This window comes from Protomyctophum parallelum (genome assembly GCF_964188405.1).
Source record: "Protomyctophum parallelum genome assembly, chromosome: 9".
NCBI lineage: Eukaryota > Metazoa > Chordata > Actinopteri > Myctophiformes > Myctophidae > Protomyctophum > Protomyctophum parallelum.
The window spans coordinates 2,051,755-2,073,736 of record NC_139706.1 but is presented as its reverse complement, the minus strand read 5'-3'; the positions used below and the strand labels follow the sequence as shown (position 1 = coordinate 2,073,736).

The 21,982-nt window shown below is 41.5% G+C and overlaps 1 protein-coding gene across 1 annotated transcript; it reads left to right on the top strand.

The window, feature by feature from the left end:
* Positions 1 to 8,852: 8,852 nt before the first annotated feature.
* On the top strand, positions 8,853 to 14,016 carry LOC310863946 (amino acid transporter heavy chain SLC3A2; the record flags this gene model as incomplete). Its single annotated transcript, XM_083772481.1, has 8 exons — positions 8,853 to 9,246; positions 9,544 to 9,708; positions 9,821 to 9,924; positions 10,467 to 10,544; positions 10,685 to 10,740; positions 11,144 to 11,339; positions 12,582 to 12,689; positions 13,627 to 14,016. The coding sequence occupies 8 exons, from the start codon at positions 8,853 to 8,855 to the stop codon at positions 14,014 to 14,016; spliced, it is 1,491 nt and encodes a 496-aa protein (XP_083628607.1).
* Between the last annotated feature and the right edge of the window lie 7,966 nt (positions 14,017 to 21,982).

Genomic DNA, 21,982 nt, shown 5'->3' with positions numbered 1-21,982 from the left:
CATTAAATGAATGAGATTTGCTTGTGCTGTAGCCTTGCCAAGGCCTCGAAAGCAGGCTCGCTCCACCGGCGGTCATGGGTCTTGTAGAATGTGAATTGCCAGGCTGTGGTGAGACTCGACACCTCTGTATTAATTGATGCAGCAAAGCTGTCATTGGACAGCATGTCCTTCTCACCCTCTCAATCCCCCCGACCACTAAGAAGAAAATAGATACTTCAAATAACCATCTCTAGAGATGACATACATACATGTAGTGAATGTGGAAAGTGGACACGGGAAAGTAATATAGAACTTGAGAGGAAAGGAAAAATAAACTGTAAAGAGGAAAACTGCTGCAAAGTTTCAGGTGAGTCATTTCTGTGCATGCGTTTAAAAACCCTATTCAGAACGGGAACCCCTTTTGGTGTTTTAAGCATTATGTCATGCTTTAGCTATTGAAAAATAGCAGATCTACAAGCTCGTAGCACGGCACCGATTTGTAGAATGTATTGTATACAAATGTACAGTAGGCGTTCCCTGTCTGTCTAATTTTGAACATAAACTGAGAGGTAACAACTAACAATGTGTTTTTCCTCCATGTATCCTGATAATAATAACACAATGAAACAAATCTACAATAATTACAAATTATCCATCAAATGACCCAAATGCATGACCACCATAGAGAGATCTTACTCAATAGGCGTATGTGTATTTGAAGTCGAGCCATTGCGTGCTATTAAAAGGCTAGTTTATATAGTGTACAAGACAAGCTTGGGCTCATGCCTATGAAATAGCTCTGGGCATTAATCCTCGATAGATTGGCTCACTCTCAAAGCTGTGAGTCATTCATTAATGACACAGCGTGAGCCACCAGAACTTCCAGGAGGATTGAGCAAGCCAAGAGGCTCACAGTACTGTGAAGATGTTCCAAATGAGACTGACATCCAGGAGCCAAGAATTTGGCTCAGAGAAGGGGTTGATTTAGTATTTAGAGTTAGGCTTTATGATGAGCCAACACATGTCTCAAGAAATCCAAGTTCCAAGTATTGGTTGACTAGGCCTGGCTGGCTGCTACAATTATTACATAATCGTCTCATCGCAACTATTTGAGATAATTATGTTTGCACAATCGTCATAATCGTTGAAAAATGTTGAAACATTTTTACACATTTTCCAAAAAATAGCTGCTGAGCTAGCTGATCTACAAGCTTATACAACGTGTCACTTCGGGGCGCATTGTAAGCTTGTAGATCAACTATTTCAGCTAACTGTACTGTATGTTTTTGAAAGTATAACATTATTAAATATTAGCGGTGCATGATTATGAAATTATGACGGATATTCGATCTCCGATTATGTGCAGGTTCATAATTCATATCTGATCCGATACCGATTCTGACCGATTCCGATATTATACAGAGGACCACAATGGAAACAAGCCTAGGCCCTATAGGGGCTTGGCCCAAAGCCTGTTAATAAGGTATTCAATTAATCAAAAAATAGCATAATACTTTTCCAAGTGTCTGTTTTCACAACTGAATGACTACTGAATGAGAGGAGTACACAAATTAGATTTTATTTTAAATTTCATGATTTTTTTGCTGTTGAAAACCGATTAAATAATCTGTATTATTTTCAGACCATTCCGATACCATTTTTATGGCCGATATGGCTAATTCAGATTATGCTACCGATTAATCGTGCATCAGTAACTTCTTTGTAGGTATATATTTAAATTAATTGTCATATCTGGCACATGCAATTTTTGATAATAACTCCTAAACATGTTCCAATGTTCAATGCAAAAACACAATTAAAGTGTTAATTGTAATTACGTGCGACAATTATTCGTCAACTTCAATTTGTGATCGTGACAGCCCTTATCTTCAGATGTGATGGTTAGATCATAAAGTTGTTGGGGTATTTGCCAAGTACATTTGCAAGTGTACATAGTGAATGAACTAGAGCCAAAATATTTATAATATATTCTTCCTGTGTGAAGTGATTTTAAACTGCTTCTGATCATGAATTCTACTGTATGTGTTTTGGGGTTAGTAGGCTAGTAATTGTAAGGTCACACAATCAGATAGTGTGTATGCAAGTTACAACTTGAAGTTATAATAGTCCGGCAGTCAACAGGCTTCTACATTATACATTCGTGAATCCAGCCTTGAGCTTTCTTTTAATAGTGGTTTATATGTGACCATTACGGCCATAGCCGTCATCACAGATGTGATGAGGTCAGCAGAAATGTGATGAGGTCAGCACATTTTGGGCACATTTTGGGCAAGTGGCTATATGGCCGTTTTTAGCCCAAGGAGTGTTTTTGTGCAAAACAATGCTTGGAATGGATTCAGAATCATGTGAACCCCCTAGTTTAGTAGTTTGACATGTCACATGCTACTTAAAGCATATGAAAGTGTGAAAATCCTGCCTTATGTTAATAGTATATGGTCACATAATTATAAACCCCCTATAAAACTATAGTCTATAGACAATCATTTATAATATTATTTTAGGCGGGCAATAAAAAAAGATGACCAAAATGAATGTCCACAACCCCGGCTGCCAGACTACAGATATTCAGATGGTGGCAATCAGATTAACAGTTTGTCTCTCTTCAGCCTCATGGTGTACAATAATGTTGTACCATTTATAGAATTCAAACTTTCTCATTAATTAGGGCTTGAAGTCAATACCACAACACTTTGTTGAAGATTAGAACAGGGAGATTGCAGAATCTTGGATGCTCAATTAAATAATAGGCATAATAATAATAACAATAGCCTACTACTAGTCTACTACTACTACTTCTACTACAAGTAAGACGCGCAAACGCGGGAAGCGAACGCAGCTCGTGTGGGTTGTTTGTGTGTGTGTGTGTGTGTGTGTGTGTGTGTGTGTGTGTGTGTGTGTGTGCGTGCTACAGCTGCGCCCTCTGGTGGCGGGCGGGTGGTGTCAACTACTACTTCTACTACTACTACTACTACTACTACTACTACTACTACTACTACTACTACTACTAATACTAATAATAATAATAATAATAATAATAATAATAATAATAATAATAATAATAATAATAATAAAATAAAATAAAATAAAATAAAATAAAATAAAATAAAATAAAATAAAATAAAATAAAATAAAATAAAATAAATTAATAGTATTTAATTAATTGTATTTGTTTTAACATATTTTTTATTGAAGTATAATGTCACAGGAAGATAAATATCAGTAGTAAAAACCCTTGAAGTTTTCTGGAAAACAAAACAAAAGACGAACAAATAAAAACCTCACAAGACAAACACAAACCCACAAACCCAAACCCCTAATAAACCCACAGCACAGATAATCTCAGTAGGCCTACGTGTTGCATATAACAGACAAATTTAAAGCATAAAATCAAACCAAAAAGGTTAAAAACAAGATTAAGTAGGCTACAAGTCAAGTCAATTAGCCTATGTAGCCTACCTTGTAAAGTTTCGGTATTTTTTTTTATTTTATCGAATGTTGTGTTTCTGGCCATGATATTATCATTATAAATAATGCAAAAATGTCTCGTGTTCACTCATCTTACCCCATTATTCTCCGTCTCTCCGAGCTGAGTCAGTCCGTTGATTGAATAATTCCAAACACCTGCTACAGCTCTGCTTGTGATGTTGTTGATCGAGGTTTGGTAGGGAAAAGATGCTCCTCACCTCACTCAACTTTCTAGACATAATAACGCTGTGAATATCGATCAGGACAGTATTCTGGAAAGAGGCTAAGCAGCATTCAATGGAGCAACCTGAGGTCGTGGTCGCCAAAAACAGCGTCAATGATACGGTAAAAGTATAGCTGTTATTCAGCAGCAAAGTGACACTGCGCAATGCATTGCAGGCATGCAGATGAAGGCTGGCTGATACGTAGCCCCTTTCGGGACCCTACGTAAAACTTTTTTGATATTTTGTTTAGTTTTACGTTGGGTCCCTGCTCGCTAGTGTATTTTCGTATGGAAATTCCTAAATGCGGATGTGGAGATTCTCTCTAAAATAGGACCCGCGGCATGTGACGCCATTATTTTCCTTGAGTTATTCTGAATTCGGTAACTTTAAGTAGCTATACATCCCGGTGCGAATATCTCCTGTGGCGCGGAAGCCGTTAAGTATTTTTAATCTTTGTTTGACCGATTTGGTCGCTTTATTTCTTCTTGTTTGTTTACCGTTTATTGTACCGCCTCCCGGTGTGCGGTTGGCTTGTGAGGCTACGTCCCTGCCTCTGATCTGCTGTGTCATAGCTATAGCGCCACTAGCTAGCCAGATAGGCGGTACAATGAGGTGTCAATAAACAAGAAGAATCCAAGCTTCCAAATCGGGCAAACATATATTAAAAATACTTAACGGCTTCCGCGCCACAGGAGATATTCGCACCGGGATGTATAGCTACTTAAAGTTACCGAATTCAGAATAACTCAAGGAAAATAATGGCGTCACATGCCGCGGGGAGGCATTTTAACATGTAAACATGAGCCAGTAAATGTTTTAATCAGGTGGCATGGACGACGTGGAACAGGACCCAATGCACTGGGTCGAACAAATGTCAGAAACTTCAGTAGCATTTGGGTTCTGCTTGGAGGGCTAGCTGATACGCAGGCCAGTGGTTCCCAAACCTTTTCATGTCAAGGACCCCCAAATTGACACTAGCCTACCCCGCGGACCCCCATTTGATGAATTGAACAAGGTGGACCCTCTTGTAAACAAGTGTAATGCTTTATCGGGTCGTCCACTCACAGTTAACAATCTTTAATTGAGTTGTGCTTAAGTTGAAATGTAAGTAGGCCTACTGTAATTCTGCAAACTGTTAATAAATATTATATTTCAATCATTCAAAAGATATGCCGGGACCCCCATAAGAGAAGATTTAGCAGTGATTCTCAACCCGTTTAATTTCAAGGACCCCCAGTTTGACATGCATTAGTCTATGGACCTCCATTTAAAATGTCCATGGACCCCCAATTTTTATTGTAAAAATCAATGTTGTTAATTTAACTCTGAGAGTGTACAAATGGAACCAAATGCATGCGTTAGGGTCCATTTGGTTCCATTTGCACGCTCTCAGAGTTAGGGCCGATTCTAGCCCTCCAAGCAGAACCCAATGGTACTGAAGTTTCTGACATTTTGACGACACAGACCATGGGGTCCTGTTCCAGCAGTACCATGCCACCTGATACGCACCCATTTTAAAACATAAACAACATGTTTCGCTGCTCCCCGCGCTCTATGACGATATAATTCAGTGTGAGGCTTTCTGAATATGTAAAGTATAAGTACACATACATGCCGCTGCGAATATCTCCTGTGGCGCGGAAGCCGTTAAGTATTTTTAATATATGTTTGCCCGATTTGGAAGCTTGGATTCTTCTTTTCCTTCCTTATTTATTGACACCTCATTGTACCGCCTATCTGGCTAGCTAGTGGCGCTATAGCTATGACACAGCAGATCAGAGGCAGGGACGTAGCCGCACAAGCCAACCGCACACCGGGAGGCGGTACAATAAACGGTAAACAAACAAGAAGAAATAAAGCGACCAAATCGGTCAAACAAAGATTAAAAATACTTAACGGCTTCCGCGCCACAGGAGATATTCGCAGCTGGATGTATAGCTACTTATAGTTACCGAATTCAGAATAACTCAAGGAAAATAATGGCGTCACATGCCGCGGGTCCTATTTTAGAGAGAATCTCGAAAATACAGTAGTGAGCAGGGACCCAACGTAAAACTCAACAAAATATCAGAAAAGTTTTACGTAGGGTCCCGAGAGGGGCTAGGCCGATTCATACTCCTATTTTAGAGCCGAATAAAAGTCGGCTCGGCTCTGTAGAGCCTACAATTGGACGTCATTTGAGGTTCGGGGGGGCGGGGTACCGTCCTAAAGTCGGCTCTTTGGTGCTACTGAAAATTTCTGACGAGCCGAAATCATTTCGGCACAACAGCGCCAAAACAGCGGTAAAATAGGAGTATGAATCGGCCCTTAGGGCCGATTCATACTCCTATTTTAGAGCAGAATAAAAGTCGGTTCGGCGCTGTAGAGCCTACAATTTGACATCATTTGAGGTTCGGGGGGGGGGGGGGGGGGGGGGGGGGGGGTACCGTCCGAAAGTTGGCTCTTCGGTGCTACTGAATATCTCTGACGAGCCGAAACCATTTCGGCACTACAGAGCCGAAACAGCGGTAAAATAGGAGTATGAATCGGCCCTTACAGACTTACAGATAAGAGTCCATTTGGTTCCAAACTATCAGGGACCCCCTGGAACTCCCTCAAGGACCCCTGGGGGTCCCCGGACCCCACTTTGGGAACCACTGATATAGGCTACCTAGATTCTAGGTCCTAGAATGCTAGAAATCAAGTTGGCTGTGGGTGATTGCCTGTTGGAACTGTGTGGGGTTGCATGCTGTTTGTTGTCACCAAAATACTTAGGAGATGTAGATCGGCTATTTTCCATGCATGAGTGTGCAACTTTAGCAAGCACGTCTTTACCTCATAGCCTATACCTATATGCTTGGGCTGGAACACTACGGTATTTGGTTTGTCTTGCAGTATAGTGCAGAGAGACAGGCTTTATTATTGGGTAGCCTACTACTGTTTGCTTTTGTAAATATGACCTGTATGACCTGTTCTGACATTCCATATGTTGATCTGACCTCATCAAACCCTGTATACACTCAAGACATGCTCCTTATATGGCCAGGACAGAATTCATTCCATGTTGATCTGACCCCCCCATGCCAAAGCGCCAGCGCTCGCCCAGCAGTCTGCCGCAACCTCACCGTTTAGTAAACTAGGCATAGGCAATCTTATGGGTTGCACTCACTGCCTACATTGGCAAAGGGGAGGGGAGGGTGATCACTGGCACACAAGTGTTTGAGAGAGGACTTAAGGCCCATTCATAGTCTGGAGTTTCGGTGGTAAGGTGACCACCGCTCCGGTGGTGAGCTGACCACCGGAGCTGAAATAACGTTGAGCGGTGGTGAGTAAAAACAGAGAGAGTGGAGCGGTGGCGGTGGTTTGCTCTTCTTCACCGCGGCTCGTGACGTCATGTTGTAGTTCGGTGGTCAGTGGTCACCCCACCACCGAAAATCCAGACTATGTATGAGCCTTAAGACGTAGTCAGTTAAAGGTATATTCATTGATTTCACTTAATTCAAATATCACTTATTTTTTTGTTTTGTTGTGATAATCCTCCCTACTATAGAGTGTGCTGACCATATAAGGAGTTCCTCCCTGTCCCCAGTTAACCCCTGGGGGTCAAAAAACCGTAGGTTTCGTTTTTGACTCTCTATCCTGATTGGACGAAAGGCTGGGTCCCACAGCCAAAAACGAAACCTAAGGTTTTTTGAGTGAAATCACTGAATATACCTTTAATTAGTCCCCTCACAGGTATGAAAATTACTCCTGCGTATTTGGACATTCATCTGAACTCTAGTTGGGGAGGAAGTGTGGGAAACAGGTGGGGGTATTGCCATTATGGTCATTACAATGTCCTGAGGTGAACTTGACATTTCAAAAGAAGGAAAAAAAGTCAGACTTGTTATGAATATGGAAAATCTAAATCGGTTGGAAATATTTTATTTTGGTGTGGTAATTCATTTGAATATGCATTGATGTAAATAGGTTTTCAATGTAATGGGTCCCGGGACCCAGGGGGGTGGTCATTTTATGAGTCCTACTGTACGTCGTAGAGTACAGTACTGAGAGTACAGTATTGCGTCCCAGGACACCCGGAGGGTGACATGATTGCGTCCTTTCTCAATTTAGTGAGTCTAAAGCCCTAAACCACACCAAAGGGTCAAGACGGTTTTAGTGTTGTCCCTGCAGTGTGATATGTCTTGTTGACCCACGTTGACCCACATTGACCCTAGTGATTCAACACATGGAATTCAACGGCCCAAACCACACCAAAGGGTCAGGACGGTTTTAGCGTTAACTCCTTGCAACCGTTTGGACCTAAGGAGTTGCATGGTGACCCTTTGGTGTGGTCAGGGCTTTATGCAGGATTGAAAGGGAAAAGAATGTACCACTGCATGTCAAAACAAAGTTGCTGACCTCTGAATGGTGTTGTTTTTAGTTTAGTTTTTCCTGATATCCTTTCTGTACCTTACTTACACTAGTACTTTTCATACTCTACTGTGTTGCCTGAGCCTCTGGTGACTGGAATCAATCAATAAAGGTTCAGTCAGACAACTCAAGGAGGATGTAATATATATTTATTGAATATAAGATAATCAATGCAATATATTTATTATGGTTTGGCGATGTATTGGATCTGCTTTTAGGTACTCAGGTCAAGCGCATCAGTCCCAACCATAGGGACTCTGAATCCCCCGTACCTAAACAGTAGATCCAAAACGACAGGTGGTAGCTGGGGTGGAGGTGGGTGAGCACTTTGTATACAGCAGCACGCAGTATACAAAAAAGCAGCAGCAGCAGAATTGAGCGCAGGATGTATGACAGCAGCACGCTGATACAACAGCAGTAAGCAAGCAGAATGAGCGCAAGTTGTATGACAGCAGCACGCTGATACAACGGCAGTAGGCTAAAGCAAGCAGAGTTGAGCGCAGGTTGTATGACAACAGCACGTTGATACAACAGCAGTGTAAGCAAGCAAGAAGGCAGAGGACTGCAACCCCTCTGGTTCAAGTAGCCGGTATGAGAGATTGGGTGAGCGTGTGATTGGCTGAGTGAATCATGTGGATGAGAGCTTGATGCTGCGGTGGCCCAATTAACGGCCGGCGCGCTGACTGAGGTTCCCTGACTGAACTTGCTCTGCGCATGTCTACGACAGGCGCAAATGCTCATTCTTGTCTGTCTGTACTATAGCCACGCAAAATGACCCTGAACGCCGGAGACCCAGGTTACGGCAGTGGGGCTGCGAGCGCAGGACCGGGCCTGTCGGCCGGCGTGGGCGGCGTAGAGACGGCCCCGTTGCTGATCCCCGAGCAGCCCGATGCGGAGTCGGAACAGGTCCGATGGAGGCCCCTGTCCAAGGAGGAGCTGGAGCTCGCCGCCGGGGGGCCAGGATGGAGGAAGATTCGCTCACGCCTGGTGTTGCTCTTCTGGTTCCTGTGGCTGGCCATGCTGGGCACCTCCATAGCCATCATTATGAAGAGCCCCAGGCCGGTTGCTATGCCTCTGCAGTGGTGGCAGAAGTCCCTCTTCTATCAACTGCAACCTGCCCTGTTTCTGGACACCCAAAGAGACGGACCACCAGGCGGGATCAGTGGTAAATAGCTTTGATGTGTGCCAGGCTCAGTTGAGTTATTACACTCACACCGTAAAGTACATTTCTGTGTAGAGTAACGCACCAAATCTACATTGGACAGCAACAGGGGCCTTCTGGTCTCTCTACTGTAGCTCTATAGTAAACAAAATCGTGTGGGTTACAAATGTCATCCAATCAGGAGAGAACAGATCATTTTATCAACCTATGTTCCAGTGTTCTATAGCTATGATTGCTATTGGAATATAGAGCTATTCAACACTTATGTTAACAATTTTGTTTTGTTTGGTGTGATTCCAGTGGTGTGTGACCATCTAGGCTATCTGAAGTCCCTGGGAATAGGGGCCCTGATCCTGGAGGGTCTGTTTCACAAGGGAGTGTCCCCTCCAGAACTCACGGTGATCGATGAAAGCGTGGGGACATTGCCTGAGATCCAGCATCTGCTCTCGGAGAGCAACAAACTAGGTGCGTATAGAAGCCGCTCTCACCTTGTTCTGACATGCATGCTGTTGTCTGGCTGACCTTTTTACTGCAGTTGAAACCCAATGTTTTAACCGGCCATTTTACTGATCCACAGGACTCAAAATAGTGTTAGACTTCTGTCAGCTAGATCTATTTGGAGCTCAGGATGCTGCAGGAAATGACACCGATGTACCTTTTGACCACACGGACACAGTACAGGTAAAAGTCGGATGATTTACTTACTAGTAGGGCTGTCACCGTTACACATTTAAATTGACGAGTAATTGTCACACAAATAATTGTGATTAATTGTGTTTTTGTCATTGGAAATGGGAACATTTAATATGAATAGAAATTACATTTCTGTTTACCTTTTAGGCTTCGTAATTGAAAACGTGCACAGAGCAGATATGACAAACAACTGAAATATACCATTACTGCCATTTTTATACATTTTATACAAAAAAAAATTCATTTTACACTTTCACATGCTGAAAATATTTTCAGCAACACGTCATTACGATAAGGCCCGCCAAAATACATTTTAGTCGACTAAATCAACTGTAGATTTAGTCGACTAAAATTTCACTAAAACTAAATTTAAGTTTCACTCCAAAGACTGTCTATGACCAAAACAAAAAAATCTAAATTTGCTGTCAAAATCAACGCTGGTTCATGCCATTTACCCTGATCTTGCACTAAGTCACGCTGGATAAGCACATCTGCCAAATGACTAATGGTGTGTGTGATACATTTTACAGTATGCACTTCGGTTCTGGCTGGAGCAGGGCATCGCCGGGTTCTCAGTCTGTGACACGGACTCAGCGTATTCAGAACAGGTGAGAAGTCCTTGGTGGCTGCAAGTGGTTTGCATCTTGAGTTGTGTAACTTACATTGACACCGAACGGGATGATGGTGATACTGTACATGGAAGGAATGAAAGAGAATTCTCCTAAATAATTATTTCTCTGTCTTTCAGGTTCTAATGGACTGGAGACTTGTGATCAATGAGTTCAGCACCCAGGAGGAGGAAAGGTAATGCATGGACCTAGGGTAGGGGAATTAACAAAAAAATATATTGAAACCGATCGGTTTTCTCTTCCTTATATCAACGAATCAACAAGAAAACAATTGAATAGATGTTTTTATTTAATACCCTGTATTATACCTTTAGAATTGTGAAAATAGCGATGTGAAATGTTGTGGGGTTTCACCATTTCATTAATCATAATCAAGCTAAAAGTTTGAAATAATCGTAAACGATTGATTTGAACTCTTATTGCGGATGGCTGGATGGTAACCGCAAGGTTGCCAGTGTCGAAGTAGCCTGGGGTCCACCTATTCTTTCTATGGGCAGCTCCGGTGTATGAATGTAAAGCGCCTTGGATAAAAGCGCTATATAAATGCACCATGTATTCCTCTTCCGATGTCTCCTCAGAATAGTGGTGGTTAAGCAGACGGGGGATGTTCTGCCTCCTCTCAACACCTCCAGCTCCACCAACACCACCCTGGTGGAGGTGGTGATGAGAGCCATCCTGCCACCCAGGCCCCACATCCTGTCTGCACAGGAGGTTGCTGCTGCTATTGAGACTCACCTGCAGACCTCTAAAGGAGACATATGGCCCAGTTGGACAGTAAGCTCAAGTAACCACTTAAGCCCATATTTTATACCACGTCGCAAAACAGCTCTGCAAAATTAGCTGATCAGATCTACAAACTTGAAACACTACTGCCTTGAAAATGTAATGTAAACTCAGACGTACCCTGAAGGTATAGGTTTAATGAATGATGATTTTTAAATCAAAAAGCAATAAACGCAGATCTACAAGCTGATCAGATTGTAGATGCAGCTATTTTCACTCTTTTTGCACACCGCCATTGTACAGTGAAGTACCATACAGGGCTATGTGGTTAAAAAAAATCTGTTCAAATTTCTTGATTATTCGATTAACCTACATAAGCGGCTATCATTGGTTAAAGGGACACTTCACCCTTTTTGCAAAAAAATATATGTTAATGACGTTTAGAAGCTTTAGAACACTTCCCTGGAGATCTTTATGTGTGTAATATGTGGTTTTAGATATTTTAGATTGTAGCAGTGAGCCTGTTGTCTCTGATGTCATGGACACTGGGCTCACTTCCTTCCTGGACTACATGTTGTCTCAGTAAGACAGCTCTCCCCCTATCCACAAGGAGGAGCAGTGCACCAAAGAATTATGGGAATTGTAGTCCAGGAAGGTAGTGAGACCAGTGTCCATGACATCAGAGACAACAGGCTCACTGCTACAATCTAAAATAACTAAAATTTACAATTTACAATTTACAATTTAGGCATTTAGCAGACGCTCTTAATCCAGAGCGACTTACATTTAAGCAAGAACAAAAGCATGGGAATACATCACATAAAAGCATTTATCATGAGACATGCGTAAGCTAAGAAGGTAACAGTGGAATATCTATATGATGAAACTATACATACACTATACATAATAAACTATACATATTCACTACTATGCTATACATATGTACTATGGCGTGCTATGACTATATACAATACAATTATAGTGCTGTCTACATAACATGCTATAAGTCTGTGTCAAATGCTATCTAAGCCAACAGAAATGCTATCTAAGGGGTTAGGGTAAGTGCCACATATTACACACATAAATACCCCCGGGAAAGTGATCTAAAGCTTCTAAACGTCATTAACATATATTTCTTTGCAAAAAGGGTGAAGTGTCCCTTTAAGGGTTTTTGGTATATTTGTGGTTTATTGCCAAGTCTTATTGTATGTGTTGTGTACGCGTATCATCGGTTCTATGGGTTTTGGTATATTTGTTGTTTAGCCTTATTGTACAGTATGTTTTGTGTGGCAGGTTGGTGGTAAAGCTTCCCATGATCTTCAGAAACTCCTGCTAGTGTTGTTAATGACTCTACCAGGATCACCTGCAGTCCAGTATGGAGAAGAGCTCACTACCACACAGGTACTGTACTGTGTTACATGGTTGGTTCAGCTAAATATGTATTTTGTTACATTTTATAGCGATTTCTTTTTTTATTATTTACTAGTCCTACTAGAACCCAAGAAATTACATCTAGCCACAAAAGATCACAGGATCTACTGAATGTGTCAAACTGACATATTGAGCCTATGACACACAGTGTGGCTTTTCCCCAGTAGGCCTCCTTCACATTCAGTAGATCCTGTGATCTTTTGTGGCCAGATGTAATTTCTTGGGAACTAGTAGGACTATAGTAAATAATAAAATAAATCGCTATACAATGTTGTAAGTAACAAAATACATATTTAGCCCCATGCTCGAATGCCCCCGCCCCCTTGTCAAAAACAGCTAAAATCCCTAAAACTAAAGAAAGCAGCAAATGAAAAGAATCTTTTATTTTCTCTAATAACAACCTAAAACATGAACCTTGGTTGAAAAAAATCTAAAGTGGTTAATGACTATAGTTAATTCGTTTTTTCTATAAACGTTTGAAATGACTAAATGAATCTTTTTCTGCCACAGAATGTAACTGTGAAAATGGACTGGTCACAGCGGCAGGATAATGAAACCTCCAAGGTAATAAAGGTAAGTAATGAAGTTATGAGCTGTCGGTCTAGTTGAATGTACTCTAGTCTGGCTCCCAGCCAGTAGCATTTATAGTCTAGCTAGATTGGCTATTTTCAGCATGCAACCAAGTGTAAAAACTCTTGTCCACTAGTCCCTAACATTTTAGTCTAGTTTTTATTTGTTGACATATACTGTATTTAGTCATAGTTTTAGTCACCATGGCGTAGTTTTCATCTAGTTTTCCTCAGTGAAAAAAGGTAGTTGACGGACATTTTTCGTCATAGGTTTAGTCGACGAAAACCAAACTGATTTAAGTGCGGCTATATTTACATTCTGCCAATCTGCCCTCCAGGACCAGGAGAGGGCCAGGTATTCTGCGCTGGCTCTCTTCCACTCCCTCAGTCGCTCCAGAGCCAGAGAGGAAGCCCTTCTCTCGGGAAGCTTCACGTTCCTCCCGTTCAACACCACCGGCCTCAACTCCACCCTTTCTCCACCCGGCTCGTCTCCCCCCATTCTGGCCTTCCTGCGCTCCTGGGGTTGCGTCCATTTCCTAGTTCTGCTCAACCTGGGCTCCGTGCCCCACGCCCTGGACCCGGCCTGGGCGCCCAGTCTTCCCGAAGGCGGGGTGTTTGTGGCCTGTACGGGGATGGACCGTCTGGGAGCCACCTCGTTGGAAACGCTGACGGTGCGACCCCGCGAGGCAATAGTCATTAAACTATTTGAGGCAGGCAGTTACTCCTAGAGCTGCCCTGTGCTGAGATAACAGGTTCAGTTACTCCTAGAGCTGCCCTGTGCTGAGATAACGGGTTCAGTTACTCCTAGAGCGGCCCTGTGCTGAGATAACGGGTTCAGTTACTCCTAGAGCTGCCCTGTGCTGAGATAACGGGTTCTCCTACAGGATGAAACATTTACGCATTTTAATTTAATAATGGATCACATTCTAAATGTTCAATGGACTAGGAAAAAATAATAAAAATCACTATTGTGTTGAGTTGGTCATTTGTGTATTTTCGTTGAACCACATGAACACGATTCTGGGGGAACATTCAACGATGACCTTTAGTGTAGAGGTGGGAAAAAGGAGGGGGCCTAGTATAGACCCCTGGGGTCGATACATACAAATTATATACTGTATGTAAGTGGTTGAAGCTGTTGGCTCAGACGCCGTCTACATCAGTGGTTCCCAAAGTGGTGTCCGGGGACCCCTAAGGGTCCTTGAGGGAGTTCCAGGGGTTCCCCATGCAGCTAAATGATAGTTGGGAACCAAATGGACCCTTATGGGTCTGTAACTCTGAGAGTGTACAAATGGAACCAATTTGTAAAATGATGGGGGACCGTAGGCTAATTCAGGTGAAACCTGGGGGCCCTTGAAATGAAAATGGTTGGAAATCACCGCTAGAGCTGTAAAAATCTTCTCTTATTGGGGTCCTTGGCATATCTTTTCAAATGGGGGTCCGCGGGCTAATGAGTATCATTTTGGGGGTCCTTGACATGAAAAGGTTTGGGAACCACTGCTCTACATGACGGGGGAACTTTATGTTGGATCTTACAGTATATCTTGTGTAAGATAAGATCTTTATTTGTCACTGTATGAAATGTACAATGACATTTTGTTTTAATGCAACCATAACACACAGCAATCAACAGAGGGGAAAAAAGGACAAGAAAAGAAAGAAACACTGATGGGGCAACTGTTAGTCCGTCATAGTCCAGTCAAGACATCTCAATCCATTAATAAATGCACTATGATGCACCATTAAAAGTAGTGATCAGACGGAGATTAGTGTGAATTTGTCTAAATACTGAATACTGAAGTTGGGGGTGTGTGAATGAGAAGCAAGTAAACAACTATTCTTTTTACACATCTGTTCATGTCTAGATTCTGCTGACTCTCAAGCAGCAGGTGGTGCTGTTGTTCAGAATCGTGCATTTGTTGCCTTGGCTCACAACAACCCTTTCCATTTCAAGGTCCATTATTTATTGGGCTTTTGAGCCATATTTTGTTATTGGATAAGATTTTGTCCACAATTGCATGGTGTATTGATGTTCGTACCATTAGGAGATACAGTACAACAGGCAAATGTTCAAAATAACAATTATTTTACATCCTCTAAATGTGTAGACTTCTTGTAAATTAAGTAACTACTGCCTTACATGATTTATTGTTTTTCCTATTTGTATGTTTGTGTGTTATGTATACAGGTGTATATTATGTATACAGGTGTATATTATGTATACAGGTGTATATTATGTATACAGGTGTATAGTTATGTATACAGGTGCATCTAAAAGTCAAATATCACGGAAAGTTTTCTGTATTTCTGTAATAATTTGAAAAGTGAAACTTTGCTGTCGGGAGGAAACCACCTGACTCCATTTTTTAGGTTTTATTTATTTTTTTGTGCATAAATCAGTGCTATTGAACGCCCTTTACGTCTGTGTGTTGTTTAGAAAATATTTAACCAGTGGAAAGTAGTAAACGCTTTGGACAAAACCACTTAACTCCATTATACCCTCAAACTGTCCGCTAAAGCAACTAACTCCACCACCTCTCATGCAAGTAAATATTTAATTAAGTCATAACACCAACTTTGATGAGGCAGTATTGCTTTGTTTTCATAATATAGTTTTTCATAATTGCCTGAAAACAATATACTTTTCATTTCAAATGAACATTTTGTAGTTAGGTGGTTTCTTCCCTAGAGCAGAGCATTATTCTTGTGCGTAAAGTGGAGTCTTTATTTTTATTGAGGCTCTGAAATTTCACAGCTGAACAATCGCAATTCAATGTATATAGAACCACACATTTTTCTTTTTTAAACACAACATAGGAAAACAACCACAATACGGACATTACAATGCACAGACAACATAAAAATACAAAACGAGTAGGCTACACCACAGTCTTGACATGATTGTACATTACAGGTACAGTCTTTGTTATTCACTACCGTTCAATAAGGTACATTGAAGCGATAAAGTGAAGTCTTGAGCTCGTTTGCATAGAGGGTATGCATAAAGTGAATGGCAGATCGAGTGGCAAAGTAAGTGACAAAGTGAATTTAATGTTGTTTAAAGTCATTTAATGCAATCAGACAGGACTTTTCTGTTTGGATGTATGGGCTGTCAAGGCCAGATCGAGTGGCAAAGTAAGTGACAAAGTGAATTTAATGTTGTTTAAAGTCATTTAATGCAATCAGACAGGACTTTTCTGTTTGGATGTATGGGCTGTCAAGGCCAGAAAGTAGTTTTTTGCCACTCAGTATAGGCACTCCCGCATAACTTCCGGGTATGATGATGATATCACACGCATACCCTCTATTGTTGAGTGCCTCTCATCTTCCTCTTGACAATACAGGGCAGTTGGCTGGTACCGTCATGGCACCAGTACCAGTTGGCTGGTACCATCATGGTCAGTACACCTAGTTAGTAGCTTCCTCTTGACAATACAGGGCAGTTGGCTGGTACCATCATGGTCAGTACACTAGTCTTCCTCTTGACAATACAGGGCAGTTGGCTGGTACCATCATGGTCAGTACACCAGTCTTCCTCTTGTCAATACAGGGCAGTTGGCTGGTACCGTCATGGTCAGTACACCAGTTGGGAAAGGAAATCGGCATCTTCATAAAGCCAAGTTCTCTAACATCTCCTGGCAGATGGCTGTGTTGACTCTGGACTTCATAAAACACAGTGGACCACTAGCAGCACACGACATGGCACCCGAAATCACATCACTGACTGCGGAAACGTCACTATTAGCCTGGCAGCCGACAGGCTTCTTTTGTTTAAAGTGGGAAATTTAGTCTTTTTTTATTGGCCTAAAATATTGTCTATATGCATACACTTGACACACACACATACACATGAATCCACTTGCTGACCGGCTGTTAGTATTGGGCTTTTTCTATGGCAGGCAAAATGTAAAAAAAAAATCAAACTTTCCTCATGCTTTAAGTAGCATGTGACATGTCAAACTAGGGGGTTTTCATGATTCTGAATCCATTCCAAGGATTAGTTTTGCACAAAAAAACACTCCTTGGGCTAAAAGAAATCGCCCAATATCAACAGCCAGTCAGCAAGTGGATTCATGAATATATGTATATAGACAATATTTTAGGTCAATAAAAAAGACTATATACCAAATGTCCCACCCGTCCACCTCGACAGCCGGACTATATAGACTTCAAGCTACTCTGACTCAGTGCCTCTCACTCTTCCTCCTATAGCCTCGGAAAATTTCCAGGAAGAAAACTGAAAAAAGTGTTTTGCATTGAAAAGCCATGTTGGTTGAATGATGGTGTTTAATTCTGGTCCATGGAGCACCACGCAAGTCAAATTTGAATGTCACACAGAGGCCTCATCCTCCCTCTCATTTTACTGGACGATGGCAGAAAAACAAGGCGAGGCAAATTTATTTGTATAGCACATTTCAACAAGGTGTGTGTGTGTGTGTGTGTGTGTGTGTGTGTGTGTGTGTGTGTGTGTGTGTGTGTGTGTGTGTGTGTGTGTGTGTGTGTGTGTGTGTGTGTGTCCTTGTCATTTCTTTCTGGACTTTGAAAGCAGTTTTAGCTGCAGTACCACAATGTCCTTTAGATTATTTCATATTTGAGTCATTATAATACTGATGCTAGATAAAAAACCAGGCTTGTTTCCATTCCATGCCAGCTTGGAAAATAAACAATGGTGGACATTGTAAACAAAGTGGAATTGCAAATTTGGAACTGAAGGCTGAAGAAGAGGCAACTTCTCAGGCAACTTCTCAGTTGAGCTGTTCCTGAGAGCAATTTCCATTAAAGCACCTGATATGATATGAAAGCCTGACTGGTTATTTGTGGGGATAGAAAACACATATGGGAGCCCCACAAAATAAATTGAAAAAGTTGAATTTTATGTTATATGTCCTTTAATAATTAAATCATCATCATCATCATCATCATCATCATCATCATCATCATCATCATCATCATCATCATCATCATGTTTTTATCACAATCATATGTACACAGAGACTGAAATAAAACCATCTCATGAACCCTGACACCCTGGTCCTCATGCTTTGGCAGGCATGCCGCTGTAGGAGTTAAATGTGTTATCCAGTGAACGTTCCACCCAATCCACAGAGTTGCAACTGTACGTGGTACTTTTTTCTTTCACTCTACAGCAAGTCTCTGTCCAAACCACGTCACGTTGTGAACTTGTAGATCTGCTGGCAAACGTTCCCCCCAAAATAGGGATGCTGGGGTTCAAGTTAAGTCAGGGCAAATAAAGTAAATAAAGTGTGGGTGTGTCATTCACAAATCATCGCCACATCGTTGTTCGACAAGGTCATCCAACCAAGGGCAATGTTTGCCTAATGACTGTGTATGATGGGTGATTAAATATGAATTTCCATGGAATGACCATCAACAGAAATACTTATCTGTGCAGCTGTACAACAAGCAATACAGTGGAAGGAGAAGCAGGGAAGGGAATGGTTAGAGGAGGTAAAGTGGAGAGTACATCATGTGAAGGACGTCGTGCTATCGGGAAGACAGTGACTGTCTGAAGACGAGACTTCACTTCACCACAACACCCAACTCAGAGATCTGAGACACTCTGCTGGCGTCCAAAACAAACGTGAGATCACTTTATCCTTGTGTTCGTTGTTCATTAGAATAGTTTTCAGAAGAACATTGAGAAAAGTTGTTTAAAATGTTTAGATGTGTCATTGTTATATTCAGTCAACTGCACTCAAATCCATCCATTACTGTATGTCTTTCTCTTCTGAACCAGCTGCAGGGCCTTAAGATGAACGACACCCTGGGAAATGGCACCGACTCCTACGTCCTCGACATCCTCGTGCCCTTCATCACCGATCTGGCTATAGACCTCATCCTGGTTCTCCCCAGCAGCATCTACGTCCTGTGGCTGATACTGAGTGGAGCTGGTGGGACGATAGCCTCCGAGTTCTTCTATCTCAACCTGACTGCATCTCTGATCATCTCTACCCTGACCTCTGTCTTTGACTTTGCATGTGTCTTAACAGACAACTTTATTTTCCAAACGGTTTCATTCTTCATCCTTCTTTTGTTTTTCTGGTTCTCTGTCCCGTCGTTCCAGTGCTGTATCTGTGTGGAGCGTTACATAGCGGTGGTTCACCCTGTGGTGTTTCTCAGGTACAAAGCTCTCCGGTACAGGGTGGCCTGTTGCTGCGTTGTCTGGCTGATGGTGATTGCACTCAGCTTGGTTTATTTGTGGTTACCGAGAGTGGTGGGTTTATACATCTTTCTGGGCTTCAGCATTGTGTGCATTGCTGTGCTGTCTTTCTGCTGCCTCTCTGTCCTCAGAGCTCTGAAACAGCCTGGACCCGGAGAAGGACAGAGGGACAGTGGCAAAGACATGAAGAGAAGGGCTTTTAGGATTATTCTCGTCAGCTTGGTAGTAATGGTAGGGACTACTATAATGACCTGCATTCCCTATATTCTGTATGAACTGAGCTGGACTACTGTTGCTATCCCAATTGCTATGTTAATCACATATGCATTATCCAGGGTGTCAGGGTTTGTTCATTCTTTGCTCTACATCTACAAAGCTGGGAAACTGCCATGCTTCAATTAAAGGGCTGTGTGTAATATTACACCCATGACCAAGCTCCGCACCGTGGGCGACCGGGCATTCTGCTCCACTGCCCCACGCCTGTGGAATGCCCTCCCCGACCATTTGAGAGCAGCAGTCTATCAATGCTTTAAAAAAAAAGGACTAAAACATACCTTTTTAACAAAGCTTTTGCTTAGTCTATTTTTCTCCTCAGTCTCGTTTCCCTTATCTCTACTGTAATTTACTCTATGCATTAATTACTTTTCAATCTACTTTTAACCCCAAGAAGGATTAAAACAATGTTGTTGCCGATGTTGTTTTTTGGGGTAGCTATTTCTATGCTATTGTTTCTAAACCCTATAGCAGTTTGTGATTACTAATGAATTACTCATGGTAGAGAAAACTATATTTGAAACATTATTGTTCATCATGCATTGTTTTGTTTTCATTCATGAAAAAGTGTGTTTCATGGCCCATATAGCACTTACCCTACGCCCTTAGATAGCACTTTTGTAGAGGTGTTAATCCGGCCCTGTCCATAACACCTCAACAGTGCCACCTACAGGCCGATCGCCTCCATGCCACGCCAGCCACGCCACATTGATGAAGTAATAATTTAAAAAGCAGCCCAGGCCCCAGAACAAAAATTGAGTTGCATAAATTAACATAGGCCTACAGTACTTTTCAGATGGTCGACCTTTCTGTATCCTTTTTCTTGAGTGGTCTTATATAATCGTGTTATGTTGTATACAAGTAGGAATTAAGTCTACCAGCACATGGACCGAATTATGGTTATAATTATTTTATTATTATTGATTTTTAATTTTAATTTCTATTTAATTGTTATAATCATTACTATATTTTCTCTTTTTTTGTCAACGGTGGTTGGTGCTGCGGTTTGGGGGTATGTTTTTAAAAATGAGGCAAGGGGCAAGCCACTGATTGTAGTTGGCAAATAGCCTAATTTGAATTATGTTTTATGTGCATTTTCTTTGTATGCCTGTACTTGTGCCTTTCATCCAAAAATGAAATAAAAAATATATTAAAAAGAATACAGTAGTCCCTTCCCAACATTTTCAATGTGTGTTCTTTTTGTTTCCAGAGAAGATTGTGTGCACAACGCATCTCAAAGCCTCTATTCAGGCCAGGTGCTGGATGTCAGGCATCAAGGCAAACATCAAGGACATCCCTACACCGTAGAGCTCCAAGACGTACTTTATTTTAAGGCAACAACTAAATTCAACGTTTCGACCGAATAGGTCTTCATCAGGCAAATCATTTGTTGCCTTAAAATAAAGTAAGTCTCTACAAACTGGTATGCGGATGTTCTTCCTCTTCCTCGATGTTCTTTTTGTTTGACACAGCAGCCAAAAACTGCAATATTTGCAGTACAGTATGGAACAAAGACAAGGATTCACATTTTGGTGAAGTTGTTAATATTTTAACTTTTTATAGGATAGACTTACATCGCTAAAACAATTAGATTACAAAAGATGTAGGCCTACTTATTTTCTGCCAATTGACTAATAGTTTCACCAGCATGTGTACTGCTTGGTTGTGACGTGTTTTAACCACATTGGGGCGCTCTTACTGCAACACCAATCGGCTTTGTGCTCTTGTGGTCAATACTACAGTAAATGTAAGTGTGTTGCAAACAGCCCATCTAAAATCATTGATAAGTTGTTGAATTGCTGTGGTATTGGCACTATATACTTAGATGAACGCTTGAGTCTGATGTATTTGTATTATATCCACCCTTTATTCTATCCTCAGACCATTTATTTAAATTAGAACCCATGGACAACATGAGGCTACTTACTTGTTATTTACTTACTTAAAAACAGAACTACTGACTAGGCAATTCTTTGAGGTCGTTCTCATGACAAACTGTTGATTCCCCGCTGCCATTTCACAATGTAAGATATTGCACAATATATTTTGGTCGCATTTAATCAAAAGTAGAAATATACTGACCTTTCACATTTCGCACAAACATTCACACCCTACTGAGCATTTGACATATGAAGTCACTGCAGAACCACATAAATAATCACCAACATAACTAGTCTAGGCTTATAAAATCATATACAGTATTAGGTCCTCAGTAATTCTCATTATAAGGTGGTACCATT